Consider the following 15,509-nt stretch of genomic DNA (forward strand, 5'->3'; position numbering starts at 1 on the left):
CTCTGGTGTTGGACCAGCTGGATACTGGATTCACCCTGGCAACATTCTGTTCCTTTTTTTTCTGAGTGAGAAGTGTATTTTTTTTTTAAATTAAGATTGTGCCAAGTATAAATAGTGCTTTCACTAAATAATAGTCAAACACACATGAAAAATGGGTAGAACACAATGTTCTCTTTTTCAATTCATTAGTAGGCCTCTAGTGCGTCCAGTGAGATTTAAATCAATGTGTACAAAATTGACAATAACAAATCAAACTGGCAAATGTAGGGAGAAAGGGCAGAAATAATCTATTTTGTAAAGCAACATCAAAGGATATCTTTTTGCAGCTTCTGAACTGAAACACGCTGGAAAGCTGTGTCATGTAGTCTAAACTACCCCTGGTAATTTATCTGGTGCTCACCCACAATCAGGTTAATGCCCTATCACAGCAAGTAACTCCTAGAAGGGAGGAAGCAGGAGCATTCCTTCATTCAGCACATTCAACTCTGAAGTACTCCATAGGTCTAAATCCTTCCCCCTTCAAAAACTAAAATATCTGCCCTCAGACCCACTGTGTAATGTCAGGAACTGTACTGCTTTTCATTAATCTGACCAGATGCAGGAGAGAGCATCTAAGAAAGTAAAAGGCCAAAGCAAGTATAATTATACCAGTGCAGTGTGCTGAACAGTTGCTGATCTCTCCATAATTTACTAAACCACAGAAGGGAGCAATATGATGTGCAGACATTACTATGGCTATTATGTGACCATAACAAGAGACATTCCAAAAGCAAGTGGCTGGGAAATACCAGGCTCTTTTTGAACCCATTAACAAATAAATGGCTTGTGTAATGGTCTTCTTGGTGTTGCTGAAATAAAATCACTCCAGTTCCCATCTGTCATACTTTTTATTTCTTCACTTCAACTCTGTGCTATATTGCAAGTCTACCAATTAAATAATTCTAAATCTACAGTCAGAAGTTCATGCAGGATCAGATGACCAGTAAGGTTAAATTTGACCCAAGTGTTTTCTTTGAAACAACACATACAAAGAAATTAAGGCAACGAGGAGAAGCCCAAAATTGGTGCCACTGACCTGCAAAGTGAAGACTAGGCTGTGGCCAGTGGTACTTAGGGATGGCTCAGCAGCTCCACAATTAGTGCTGCTTAATTAGAGTCCATGAAAGGGCAAGAAATGGACAACAATTTAATGGAATCTGCAAATGGTAACATTAACCCTGGTTTTTGTTCTGTCCTACTCTGCTCTAAATCTGCAGAACTGCACATTTGGACCACCACAATAGGAAAAAGTCTGATGGATGAACACCTACAGAATTATTTTATTTAGTAATTTAAAAGATGCCAGCTTTTTCCTGTTTATATCACCTCTTTCCTGTTTAAATCCATTGCAGCTATGCCTAGAGCAGTGCATCATGTGAAGCTACTAGGAATTTAAGCATGCCTGCAGTGGTAAAAGAGGACTTAAGACAACAGTGTCAGGAGCTCGACAGCTTCCACTTCAGATCATTCCACTCTTCAGTGCACTGAACAGGACACCTGCCCCAGGCACCCTGCCTGCACAGGCACACAGCCTCTCCCTGCTTCGGGCACCTGGTACTCTGCCAGGGATACATTTGATATATAGGTGTAGTTCTTTCATGCTCTTGTATACTACCTGGATTCACCACAGGATGCAAAAGGGCTATCAATGCAGCAGCAATATGTGCAGAGTTGCTGCTTGACACAGCACTCCATGCTGATTGTTCCCAGGCAGCATGGCCAGCGCCTCCTCAGCAACAAGCACTACATTCCAGAGAAGTGCAGCACTGACCCCTACTCACCTGCTGCCCCGTATCCCACATGCATCATGGAAGAGGCTCTTCCCCTCCTCTCCTAGATGTGCACTCCTTGAAGATCTGTGCAAAATATGCATGTGGACTTGGGCAGAAAAAACACTGAGAAGTATTTTGGGAGCATTTCTTGCATAATCTCTTTTCCAATCCATTCTGATTTTTGATGCCAAGATTAATTTTAGGTACTTGTATTTGAAATTCCATTAAGATGATCCAATAACTTGTCTTTCATATGGATAGATCAGGAATTATTAAGACTGCAAAATTAAATAACATTTAAATATACAAACAGCTGTGTGTTGGAAAGCAGAGACATGAGGTGGAACAATAAAAACGTGCATACCTGCATGTTGAGAGTTATGGGCTGCTGCTCAGGAAATCAGTGTTCACAAAGAAAATTGTTTGTACCTCCCTTGCTCAATTTGTGCTTGTTAGATAATAAATTATGAACGCTTACCTCTCAAAAGGGGTGTAAATCTATGAATGAGTGGTAATAGGAGTTTCAACCACACCAACCTGAATAGTTGATAACAAGATAGAGAAAAAAGCCACCAGGGGCATGGACCTGGATCATTTCTTACTTTAGCCACTGACATATCTGAAATCTGTCATAATGAAAATGCAAGTGGCCCTACTTGCCAGTTCTATTAAGTTTTGAAAGATATTGCCAATATGAAAGAAAATAATTAAACATTTCCAGTAAAGTCAGTGGGGTTTCACCAGATGTTCCACCTGACCTTTACTAAATCAGAACTGTAAAAGCAAGTATTATTGGACTGCACTCAGAAGAGACCTTCATTGCAAATAAGTTTTCTTAATATTTAAAGAAAATCTCAACCATCCCTATTTAAAATGAGAGTAGGGAAAAAAGGAAAGAGAAAGGTTATTATTTATAACACAGTGACTCTCGTTACGCTGCAGTCAGAGGACCAATTACATCCTGGTTACGCTTTCCAACTCCACTAATTCATATAAATGAAGTGCTTGCTACATGACAGGGTAATTGCAGTGTAAATACAATAGTCTTTATATAACTGGATACTGAAAAAGAGCCTGTGTTACTGAGGTGGCAATAAGAATTAATTTGGACGTGTCATTAACCTTCAAATTCTTTGAATCAGTGATAATTAGGATATAGAAAAGCATAACCAAAAATGTAATTACACTGAACTAAGGGCTCAACTGTGCAAGTATTAAGAGGCTGCTCATGGGAGTAAGTATGCTTGAACATGAACTGAGTATGACCAAATCAGGCTGTAAAACACTACTGTGGGTTTATAATGAAACAACATGGAAGTGAAAAAAATAATGACATTTTTCAGATGTAAGGGTTGTTCTGATATCAAAAATCATTCCCTTATATTATATAGCTAGTGGGGTCAAATTCTGCCAGGAAACCTGCCCTTCCCTCTGAACGAATGTTAGCTGTAGCTGCTAAAATGGCTGGTGTATCCATTCTCTAGAACATTTCAAAGCAAGTATACAGTGAGTGCAGACAGAACTGTGTAACATGAAAGTGCTAGTGTTCCCTATGCACATAAAATCTTTGTCAATTCCCTTCTGAGAGGTACTACTAAACTTCTCTGATCAGCTTCTGTGAGCTATGACACCTCCCTAACTCCAGACACAATAATGTTCTTCTGCACACAATGACAAAATTGCTTCTTGAATGCCTACGGAAAACCACGGGCATACAGAACTGTCTGTTCAAATGCTAAAGCAACTCCCCAGTCAGTGTAATAATTTCTTTAAATTCAAAGACTTGTGTCTTCATGTTATACCACTTTATTATGTTAGCCTATACCAGTGGCAATGTATGAGCACATAAGGCAGGCAGAATGTGGACAGCACTGCTGCTGTTGTGAAAGAAATCCTGCATCAGGGACAACCCTAAATGTGCAGGTACTTCTGATAGATGAGAAACCCACACAGGTCACCTTCCTTCCACAGCTTATGGATCACCTACTTTTTTCAGAATTACTCTTCTCAAATGGTTAATCAAGGAATTCACTCTCTTTCAGCAATTGTTTCTTAGCAGATAAATTTTCTGCTAGATGCCCTTTTACATTGGAAAGGGACCATATGCTGGCAGAGAGAACTTTGTATTTGACTGCTTCCTTCCAGCTGAGTGAATGTTTCCAGTCATTTCCCCTGCTCATTTTGGCTTGATTTTTTTTTCATTCCTGAATGACTTAATCTCCTTTGCAGGTAAGAGGGGGAAACATATAGAATATTGGTGGTACTAACAGTGCTGCTCCTTGCCTTGTATTGGAAGGCAGCTGCAGCTGTGGGAGCTCTGGCTACTTCTCAGCTCAAGACAAGGAAGGGGGATTCTCCTGCTCACTTTTGACAAATACTCAGTCACCTAAGCATACCCATAGCTTCCAGAGAAGTGCTACTTCCCACCCTGGAAATGCTGAACCTTTAGTACCTGTAAGTGTACACCGCTTACACTTGTTAAAGATGTACCTGGCTTGCATTCTTTGCTGTGATTAATTGCAGCAGCCTGATGTTGTGTTTTCCATAAACTTTTTTTTAACCTCAATTGCTGAACAGTGCAGAAGCCACTAGAAGTTTCTGTTCCCTCTTTATTTGCTGTTTTTTGAAGTATAATTATACCTACACCCTCCAAATCAGACTGTTACATTTGTTCCATAGCAATGTCCTAGAAACACTGACAATTTTAAAACTCACTTATCACAGAATCAGACATGAAGGGAAAAAGAAGATACAGGTGAGATTTTAAAATCCAGCCTTCCAGTAGAATGAGAGATACAGCTGCTTGTACATGCACACTCTCATAAAATCCCGTCTTGCAGCACATACATGGAAATGAAGCAGAATCCTTCATTATCAAACACTCCTCGGCAGCCCACGCTCTGACGTGACAGCACGCAATGCAAATATTTACAGCAGGAAGTCCTCAGCAGCGATCAGTCACCACCAAATGGCAGCAGCTTATCAAGCAGTAATTCCTGCTGTGGGAAACTGAGGCAGCACTTCCACACAAACTCAACACAGAGGTCTCTTTCAATAATCAGCTCCAATTTACACAGCTTTTCCCACAATGCTAAGTGTATCTGACAAGACCCATCACGATCTTTGACACAGAAACGGTGGCATAAAAGCTCCAGAGGTTCAATCAGCTGAGGTTCTTTGTATTTAATACAGAGCGAGTGAATGCTACCAATTTAGTTAAGACATTTGTCCTGAGGCTAAAGCATTGATTCTCCACTTACTGCCTTTTAATTGTGATGTATCCAATTTATCTTTTTAGGCTATAAACTCTTAGGGAAAAAGGTTGTTCTTCTTTCTTCTGCATGTTGTTCTCATGCCAGCTTTATTTTACTGCAAGAAAACCATGTTCAGGTTACATAATTTTTATATTAAGAAGATAACACTTCCCTATTGCTAGAATTAATTGCTGTAACCTGTATTTCTTCCTACAACAGTGTCTGATGTAAAGTTGAATCAGTGGTGACAATATTATGAATAAATGAAGAGTAACAAATACAGGAACATTCCAGATGTTGTAAAAATGTTCTTTTCTACCAAGAAAACTGCTCATCCATACCATAGTAATATTTATGCTTTAGCAGCATAAATTCCTGTGCATAAGCAACACTGCTTTCCACTAGTCCAGAAAAAAAGGAGCCAGTCAGGATGTTCCTTTTCTTTTTTTCTAGAATTGCAGGTGCTCTTTTTTACTGTCATTACCCCCAGGCCTATCTGCTGCCCCAAATTCCCATTTAAGCTCTTGCCATGTAGGAATTGGCCAAAGTGCACAGCCCTTCGTTTCCAGATATTCAAGCTTGATGATTCACAGGCAATAAAATGTGACAGGACTTTTCACCAACAAACGAACTGCAGGGCATCCTAATCAGCAGGCAAGGCTGCTCTAATAACTGGGTTACAGCAAAAGGAGGTAAACTCAAATGGAGCAGAACATTCATAAGACAAGAAACGCGAGATGCTACTCAGCCTAAAGCACCACTGGTGCTATACAAAGACATCCAAGTTACACAGCAGCTTTTTTTCCCCTTTGGAAGCAGGATTCCTTTCAACTGCCAGTTAAAGACGGTCTCAGCAGCGCATGAACAAGAATGGCAACTGCTTACAGCCCCCAGCATGACTACTTCCAGCTTCTTTTCCCTTTTCAATTGCATCAAACTGCAGTCAGACAGACAATGGAGGTTTTTTTGTTGTTCTAAATTGTGGTGTTAGAATACTGCTGGTTATCAGTGTTTTCAGACTCGTTGACAGGACACACACCAAGCAGCCAATATGCCAGCTGCTGCCCCTGATGCAGAAGCTGCCACGCGCTTGGAGGCTTGGACAGAACCCACTTGGGTGGCTCTGGCATCAGCTGCAGATGAGTTACTGCTAGCAGTGAAAACACTGTCCCCAGAAGGTCACCTGTCCCCAAATGCTACTTCTCAAAGGACACATGCTCTGGATTTTTTCCTAAGCTGTGCCAAACAAAAAGGTTTGCTTGTGTCAAAACCACAAAGCCTTCTTCCCTCTGTCCTCCTACTAACAGCCTAAGAGTCAGTGAATTTGTGACATGGTCACTACAATGGCAAAATTCTCTTTGTTTTCAAAAAACTTCAGCCTCTACACCCATAGTAGGATCCTTAATGAGATTATCTTCCTGTAAATCTTGTTTTTCTAACACACTTAGGTCCATCAGACACTGCTGAAACTCCTCCTGGCTGCAATAGAGGGTAAATTTATAAGCATAGACCACAGAATTGCTTCTTTGCCACTGCTGAAACTCCTACTGACTGCAATAGAGGTAAATTTCTAAGCACAGACCACAGGATCGCTTCTTTCAGCAGAAAGGATGTGCAGGAAGCTGTCCTAGGATCTGAAGAAAGCTTCCTCTGAGCAGCAGAGCCCCTCTCTGCACCCAGGCCCCAGCTTTTGTTGGTACGGTAAGAAACTCCATGCCTGGCACCCTGGGGCAGTGCTCCAAACCACTGGAGCGATGAAAACAACTGTGAAATTTGATGCATCCTCTTCCATCAAGAAGGGCCCCGTGTGTCAAGTCTCACTAGGGTAAGAAGTGTCAGGGACCTCAGATGAGCTACAGGCACAGTGCTAGATTGTCACAGCCCTTAAATGATTGCGCAAAATTACAGTCAAAAGGTGAGTGTTTGCAGTTCTAGAGATAATGTCTGCACTTTGCATGGTAATATCCAACCCCTAGCAGCAGCCAGTGCAGAGGCCCCAAAGAACCAAGAAAAGAGTAGGGCTGGGCAGATCCCTTGTTATCCTCTTCCCCACCTGTGCAGTGAGAGTAACGCCACTTGTCAATGGTACAGGGTGCTGTGAAAAATTCAAATACTTCAGTAATAAAGGTTGGATGTGTACTGCAGAGAGCCAGATGGAGAAAGCCATCAGATGGAGTCAGCTGGGACTAGAATTTGGAGGATTACACTTAGCTGAAAGCCTTCACACAGGCAAGAGTCGGCCCAGTATTTTTCTCCAAACTCTGAAGGCGTTTTCAAATCTATAGCACTTTCCCCCCCCCCTTTGCACTCATACAGAAGTGTCCATCCAAGTTCATATTGCATAACCTTTGCTGCCATTCCATTGCTTTCGTTGTCTTCACTTAGCATTTCCCTTACAATGCATCAACTAAGTAATGCAGCAAAACAAGGAAGAAGAAAACAGGCAAAAAGATACTGCACCTACAACACTGCTGGCCTCTCAGGTCTGCAAAAAACCCACACGGGTATTTTGAAACCCAGAAAGGCAGGAAAAATGAGAAGATTACAGACAAAGATTGCTATTTCCAATGGTTTGGCCCTCAAACAGAGAACCATTGACACCATTAATCATATTTTGGTTTTCAGTCATGTACAGTATACTCAACTAAAGGCAGTTCTCATCTGATTTCTATGATGACCACAAGTACTGCACGAAGAGGATTTTCTTTTAAACACAAGTCGTGCCTTAGCTGAAAGTGAATGGCTCTTTTACTTCTCCATAAATATGTATGTAAAGGTCTCAGCTGAAGAACTTGGAGAGATTACCTATTTGCATATTACAAAGGCACAGGACCTCAGACATTCTTCCACTAATTTCACACATACTGTTGATACTTAATAATGAAAGAGTAACCCTTCCATACTAGACCTGAAAAATTTGTGTAATTGGTTCCAACTCTAGTCTAAGACATGGATGGGAATAATGGAAAAAAAAAATTCTCATCTCTCAGCCTACTGGTATTTATTGCCTTGGTTGGCTGGCTTACCTTTCAGAGAAGACAGGGATTATCCCACCAAATTGTAACAACTGGGAAATCAGCAACAAGTCCTAGGGCAACAAGACATGACTCACTACAGGCTAAAAAGAACTTTTCAGCATCCCTCACAATGAAGATATCCAAGGCCACATCCTAATGTTCTTCTGAAGACAGCTGAAGGGAACTCTCCAGGCTCTAAAACTGATGAATAGCTTCACCATGAGCACATCAGAAAGGTGCTACGAGACATGAATGCCTTTTATTCCTAAAGGACGTGCCAGCAGCCCCTACCCAGCATCTAGTTTGCAGATATATTGTGCATCAAAAAGAAGGCAAAGAGAAACCAAAAGTCTTTTCACGGCTCAAGGGTGAAAAAATGAATCCTTCTGGCTCTGGTGGAATCAGATACAGCCAACACACAGCACAGCAGACTTTTCAGCCTTTCTAGAAATATTAACTTGGGACTGGGAAAAAAACAAACAATCAAAAACCCAGACCAAAAAAAGCAACAAAAACAAGCGACACCAAAAAAAAGGCTAAAAATTAAGCTTTGGTGATGTCCACTGAAACCTACATGCACCCACAGGTAAGACAGTTCTTTCCTGTTCTTTTCTGAATCCATCTTCCTGAATAAACATTATCTGAACTCATCCTTTTCTTATGCCGGTTGGAATACAATTCTTCAGTTCATGCAGGTCTCTGCCAAGCCTGGCAGGCAGTGAAACACTGTCAGCAAGGCCAGACAAGCTCTGGAGGTCATCAAGTCTCTTTGTGGACTTCTAAAAGATGTTTCACTCTCAGGGCGATAAAATTTCCCAATACCAGACAAGATATATCGCTTTTTAGAGCTATCTAAGCCACAAAGCTTTGCTAGGCTCTAGCAAATCAAAACTGCTCTCAGTGAAGCCTCAATCTGTCAAAAATGATGTTTGGTCCTTTGATAGATCAGGTCCTGAGTGCCCACTTCTTACCACTGATGGGAGCATGTCACAGTGTGCTTGTTCCCAGAACTCAGAGGCACTGCTGTGAAAATGCTAATTTTGAAAAAAGCACCTTAAAAGAGGAACATTTTTTTCCTTTCTGGACACTTACTGTATTTACTGCCCAAGGATCCCAAATCCTCTAGGGGAATCACCCAAATCTCACAGCACCCAGCAGAGAGAAGACAACTTTACAGAACAGGAAACAGCTAGGATGTGGGACTTGCCCCAAATCAGAAAGGTTTTCTGTGACATATTCAGAGCTGAATCTACATTTCTCTTGGCATACAAACCCACACCTTCACAGAAAGACTGCCCATTTCTCTGTACCACAATACAATGGCGAGCAAATATTTTTTGGTACAGTTTTGATATAGAGGTATATAAAGCAGGCAGGGAAAACAAGGCATAGCACAATGACAATGGAACATACATGGAAAATAAAATGTCACCATAACTTACAGGAGCTGCGTTGTTTTTCACTGTGACACTCGGAGTTGTGGCTCGTAGCGCCCCACTCACGCCATGGTAGTACTTGAAGCAGATCTTTGTTTCAGCTAAAAAAAACCCCAAAAGTGGTATTTTAGATTAGAAAAACTGCCAGGGATAAGCTGCATGATCAGCTGCAGCTCACAGACATGACACTGACAAGCAGTTAAATTGCAAATGGTTCATTCCGTCTGGCTGGCAGAACAGGATACCTCCTGCCTGTGATCTTCCCCTTTGCCAGGGTGAAATTTAGAGTTTGGTTCATGGATTCAAAACAGTTAAAATCCAAACCTCTTCTGAGCAGAAGTTACCACAAACAGATCTTAGAGCACCTGTTTAGCATCCTTTAGGAAGAAAAAAAGTAGGGACATATAAATCTTCCCAGTTCAGACATACCAAGCACTAATGTGCAGAGAAATTGAGGAATTTCCTTAGGACAAGATTGCATAGCTGCTCATTGACAGCTTCACAGTTTCACTGTGCCAAATTGTTCTGGCCTTGGTCAGGGCAAGGACGTAGATCTCCACAGATTAACTGCTCTGCCAATTACTACATTAAAGCATTTTTCAGGTACATCAGAGTACCACCAGACCCTGCCTTAGTGTATTTCCACTGACTTCTAAAGATTTAAATTAGGTGAGGAACACAGGAAAGGTCATGATTTTTGACACTCATAGCGCTGCTTTTTGCCACATGCATTGACATTCAAATAAATAACATTGAGAGGAACTTATCTCAATAACTGTATCAAGGCACAGAAGTGGAAACAGCTTCTTCTTAATCAGCCCCTCACAACCCACTTTCTTGTCTGCTACAAGAAGGAAAGAGTTCTAGACAGCTTCTGTGTTGGTCTGTGACTACAGATGTGAAGTACTGCTATTTTCCTACTCACCTGGAACTGGTGCTCATCCTGGCCTGCCTGCTGGCATGCTAGAGTTTTCTTCCACAGTAAACTAGATGTGAACTGGCCTGGTATGTGCCTATGTACAGTCAGGACACAGCAATTATACAGCATTACATTCGTAACAGGTAAGTTTGCGGGATCTGAAAAATGCCTGTTTAAATAAAAGCAGCTTTCACATCTAGTTTTAACTGGATAATGACATGCAAATGTTCATCTGTTCCATAATATACTTGAAGGTGCTTTTCATAACCAAGATTTTCTTTAACACCTCGCTTTGCAGCTGCTGCTGTAGCTCAGGGAAAACACCAGCCTTCACCGGCAGAGCACAACAATACTCACTCTAAGTACAGTGCCCATGTATGAAAACAATAAAAAAATGCCAATTATGTGTTTTAACAAATAAATTGCATTGCCGTTTTAATATCAGTAACAAAATTAGCCAAATCACTGCAGCTGTGATCTGCTGTTTGTAGATCCAAGAAACAACTGTGTAGCACTCCAGGTGGAAGCAAAACTTGAGACATGAAAAATGGTGGAGACCCTCAAAAATGCAGGTCTGAATTGCTTACCGTGATATCTACACAGGAACATAGGTGGAAAAAGAAATCCTGATATTTTTTGAAAGACAAAATGATTTTGTAACTGTAAAGCCTTCCCAACTTTCACATGTCACTTGGGAAATGAAAAGCAAAGAGGTGATGTTCCCAAGTATCAAGCACTACTCATTTTCAGGTGGCTTCCCAGTCCTCTAACCTGAGGGGTGCTGCAGGAATGCGCAGACCATCCATGAGAAGCACAGTTAATCTATCACCATATTTTCCATCCCCAGAGCCTGTTCTGCAACCAGGTGCACATTTCTGCTCATACAGTGAAAATACAGCCTCTCCCTATATCCACAACGTGTGCATGTGTCCCATTTACTTCACAGAACTCCGTAAGAATTGGAACAGGCTACACAGCCCTTCACTACCTCCACGAGGGGCTCTGGGGCCCATCCTGGGGTTGAATTCATAACTATACCCTCCAATGAAATTCTGCAAGTTCAAGAGATTTACTTGAGGTGTCAGTGCAGCTGAGCAAGCGACCCTATCGTTGCACCTGGGAGCAGCAGTTGTTTCCTTTTGGCAGCAAAAAAACCTGGTTGAGCCTGTGGGACAGAAAAACTGCAAGTCCAGATTGTATTTTCACGTTGTAATTTTCTCTACAGGACTTTTAACAGCTCAGCAGCTAACTCATTTACTCGCTGAGAGGACAGCAAAAGCTGAGGATATCTCAATAGCTAAAACACGCAGTTCTCACCAATTATTCAAATCTTAATTTTCCTCTCCCTTGGTGATTTTTAGCTACAGTTTGCATGGAACATTGAGAGCTAAAATAAAGAGAAGAATTTAAAAAACCCCAACTTTTGTAGTTAATAAAACATAACTTCAGGTTTTAGCTTGTATGACAATGTTCAGACCCCACAGCAGGAAATCTTCTCATAGGTTGACAAGCAGGAAATCAGTTACCATGTGCATTGGGAAAATTTTAAAAGAATCCATTAAATTAAACTAAAAGTATTAGAGAGAACAGAAGGAGAGAAGAACATATCCATGTGTAGTTAATCTGGCTATTAGTCCCACTTTCAAGGACAACGGACTTTTCAAGATTAAATGACTGAATATGTATTTGGAAAGAACCACGTGGATATTACAGGTTCCTCTGAGTTTCACACTGCTATTTCTAATTTAATTTGCAAGCAAACTGCCTACATACAGGTGCACACTGGCAAGAAAGCAACTCAAGAGAGATGCAAGTGTCACACCCAATCCAAAATGGTGGCAGAGCTGGAGCCATTCATCAAGCAGTGGTAGAGGTGGTGATTAATGAACATCAAAGGTTTCATTCAGAGAACAGATTTGAGAGAAAATGTCTTATGAAGGCCTTCGTAGGTTGAAAAATTGCTCTAGAAGCATCAGGGGAATATTTCTTTTTTCTAGATTCCTCCCTCGCCCTTTTGCTTATATTGTTTTCAGATGGAAAATAAGATACAAATGTCTATTTTCAATGGAGAGATGAAACTTTAGCAAGTATAAAGCTTGGAAAATTATATACAGTTTCCTGATGTGTAAAAATGCTACTTAGGACCCTAGTTGGCCATTTTTTGGCCAAGAGCCATTCTTTCCAAATAACACTGTTGGTGCCATGTTTTTCACTGCAACAGAGTCCTAAAATTTTAATCCATCTGAAGATTACTCTTGCATTCCCGAATCACCTCTGAGACATTTCCAAAACAGATGCAGAACCTGTGAACTTGGTACCACTGCCTCTGTAGATGAACAGAAAGCACTGGAAGTTTTGGTAAGACAGTGACATAAATTAACCTGAATATTATCCAGCTGTCATTTGTAAACAATATGTACTTACAAAGACTGTTTGGATTGTAGTCTTGTAGATTAGCTTGTTCTGAAATAAAGGAGACCATTTAACTCTGTCCTGCTGCCCTAGCTACATGGCACAGTGCACAGGTCAGGAGCAGGTGTTGGCTGGTTAATCCCCAGTTATAAACAAATGTGTGCCACTGTTATTTTAATCTCTAATTATTTAGAGGTCCGTGGATCCAGTAATGAAGTTATGATGTTACAGTCAGGAAGTAATGAGGTTAAATTCTTCTTTCAATTAGCAAAAATGTCAGGGAAACTGGTAAATCTTCCAAGAGATGAGATGCCTAAAGATGCTCGGACATAGTCATGCCCATGGCAACTACCAAACTACTCAGCAATTCACATGGATCAAGAACAAAACAGCATTGTACTCCCTTTACACCAGACTTGGTATCTCCATTTGTGCCACTTTTGGCTGGAGTAGTTAATTTTCTTCACAGTGGCTGCTATGGGGCTATGTTTTGGATTTGTGCTGAACACACGGTCGATAACATAGAGATGTTTTTGTTGTTGCTGAGCAGGGCTCACACAGAGCCAAAGCCTTTTCTGCTTTTCATACTGCCATGCTGAGGAGGAGACTGGGGGTGCATAGAAAACTGGGAGGAGACACATCTGGGACAGGTGACCAAATCACATGACATCACACTCAGTATATAAAGTGGGGGGAAGAAGGATGAAAGGGGGGATGTTTGCAGTGACAGTGCTTGACTTCCCAAGCAGTCCATTGCAGGTGATGGGGCCCTGCTCTCCTGGAGATGGCTGAACACCTGCCTGCCCATGGGAAGGTGGCGATAGAATTCCTTGTTTTGCTTTGTTTGTGTGCACAGCTTTTGCTTTCTGTATTAAACTGTCTTTATCTCAGCCCATCTAGTTTTATGGCTTTTAACCTCCCGGTTTTCTTCCTGATTCCACTGGTGGGGGAGTGAGCGAGTGGCTGTGTGGGGCTTGGCTGCTGGCTGAGGTAGAACCATGACACCACTATATATACCATGACTGTGTTAGAGCTTTCCACTGCAATGGTATAAAAAAGAAAATCCCCAGTTGTATGCTCAGATTCACCGCTGTAACTATTACAGGTGCACAAAAAATACAGCTCCCCCAAAGGAAGGCCCTCAAGGCACAGCAATGTAAGATAATCAGAACCAGGCAACAAGAAGGGTGATCCTGTTTTCTTCCTTGCACCAAGTGCCTGTGTGGGCCACACAGGTTACAAGGAAGGGAGAGGAACTGGGATGTATTTCATCCCTGGACACCACAGAAACCACTCTTTATTCAGAGGAAAGCACTGAGAAGTTTGACTTTTGCCAGAGAAACTCTGCCATGGGGCTTCATCCCTCTCACAAGACAAAAAAGTTAATTTCACAAAAATGATTTCACTATCAAAGCCCTGAGTTATCTCAGTTACCAAATCAGTTTTGCAAATTAACTGGAACATTAATGTACCAGCTGAACATTACTCAGGCAATAGTTTACACTGCCTCTGCAACCACCCAGCTCTTGAAAACATTCTACTACTTATGAAACTGAAGTGAGAGGAGATAAAATCTAGTAGGGCCTGCTGATGAATTGCAACTGGAGGTATTGAAGTTTGAAAGTCTCCAAGAAGTCTCCTAGTGCCCATTATCCAGCCACTTTTCCGTCAGTGTTATTAGTCCTGTTGGTTTATTTGATACCCTTTCCCTTTAAAATATGTCCATTCCTACTCCTCTTCCTCATTCCTTAAGAGCTGTCAAAACTGCTCCGAATGTCTTCTCAAAATTCACTTGCTCTTATAATTAGTTCTCTGTTCCTTGCTTACTAAGGACCTGATCAACCTGATGTTAGAGGCTTAGTTTTCACTTAAAGGTGGATTTATTCTTTCAAATATAGAAAAAAAGCTCTGCCAAGGTTACGCAGTTTCCCTTGTTAAACTAAAAAAAAACCCAGAACACCCTAACGAGTATTTCAAGGAAGACTAAATTACATACTTTGGGGGAGGCAGGAAGCATCAGCTGGTGTTTGATAGGAGTGTGAGATGCACCTAGGGCACTTCCACAAGCTTGCTGTGATTTACTCCCATGACACTTTATGTTTCAGTTAAATAGCTGAGGTGACTGGGCATTAGCTAGGCATTTCTCACTGCTGTAAAAACCTCTCAGGGAAGTAATGCCAGTCTTAAAACTGAGTCATTTTTGATCAATTCAATCTATTTCTAAAAGAGCTGTTGTTGCTCTTTTGGGCAAATACTGTGCATAAAAAATGAAAGGTGTCAAAACCAGTAATGAAAAGGTAGCTGTCTCTGGTAAGTGGTTGGGAACCAAGTGAACCAAATCAGACAGCAAAGCAATTAAGTTATGAATCATACAGTTTTCCCTAGAGAGGAGCCAGAAGTGGAACAGACAAATACATGATGCTGTGCTACAATCAGATGTCTGTGGGACCACCCTGAATTAAAGTAGCCATGGTGATCTCTAGAAGTGGAGACAGCTTGTGTCAAAGTGAAGACTATGAGTCAATGGAGGGAGAGAACTGTTTGAATACAATGGGGAAACTGGGAGAGGCAGATGAAAAAAACAGGACAAGGAATTACAATGGGAAGTCAAAATAGAGAGAGATTAAAGGCAATGTATATGCAGAATTGAGTGAGTAAGC

The 15,509-nt window shown here is 41.3% G+C and overlaps 1 protein-coding gene across 1 annotated transcript in view; it reads right to left on the reverse strand.

Annotated features, from left to right (window-relative positions):
* Positions 1–15,509, reverse strand: part of HECW1 (HECT, C2 and WW domain containing E3 ubiquitin protein ligase 1) — a 256,870-nt gene that overhangs the window by 111,676 nt on the left and 129,685 nt on the right. The window contains exon 4 of the mRNA XM_069007777.1: positions 9,525–9,619. Coding sequence (XP_068863878.1) covers positions 9,525–9,619 — 95 coding nt within the window. The remainder of the gene's footprint in view (positions 1–9,524; positions 9,620–15,509) is intronic.

This window comes from Aphelocoma coerulescens, chromosome 2 (assembly GCF_041296385.1).
Source record: "Aphelocoma coerulescens isolate FSJ_1873_10779 chromosome 2, UR_Acoe_1.0, whole genome shotgun sequence".
Lineage (NCBI taxonomy): Eukaryota > Metazoa > Chordata > Aves > Passeriformes > Corvidae > Aphelocoma > Aphelocoma coerulescens.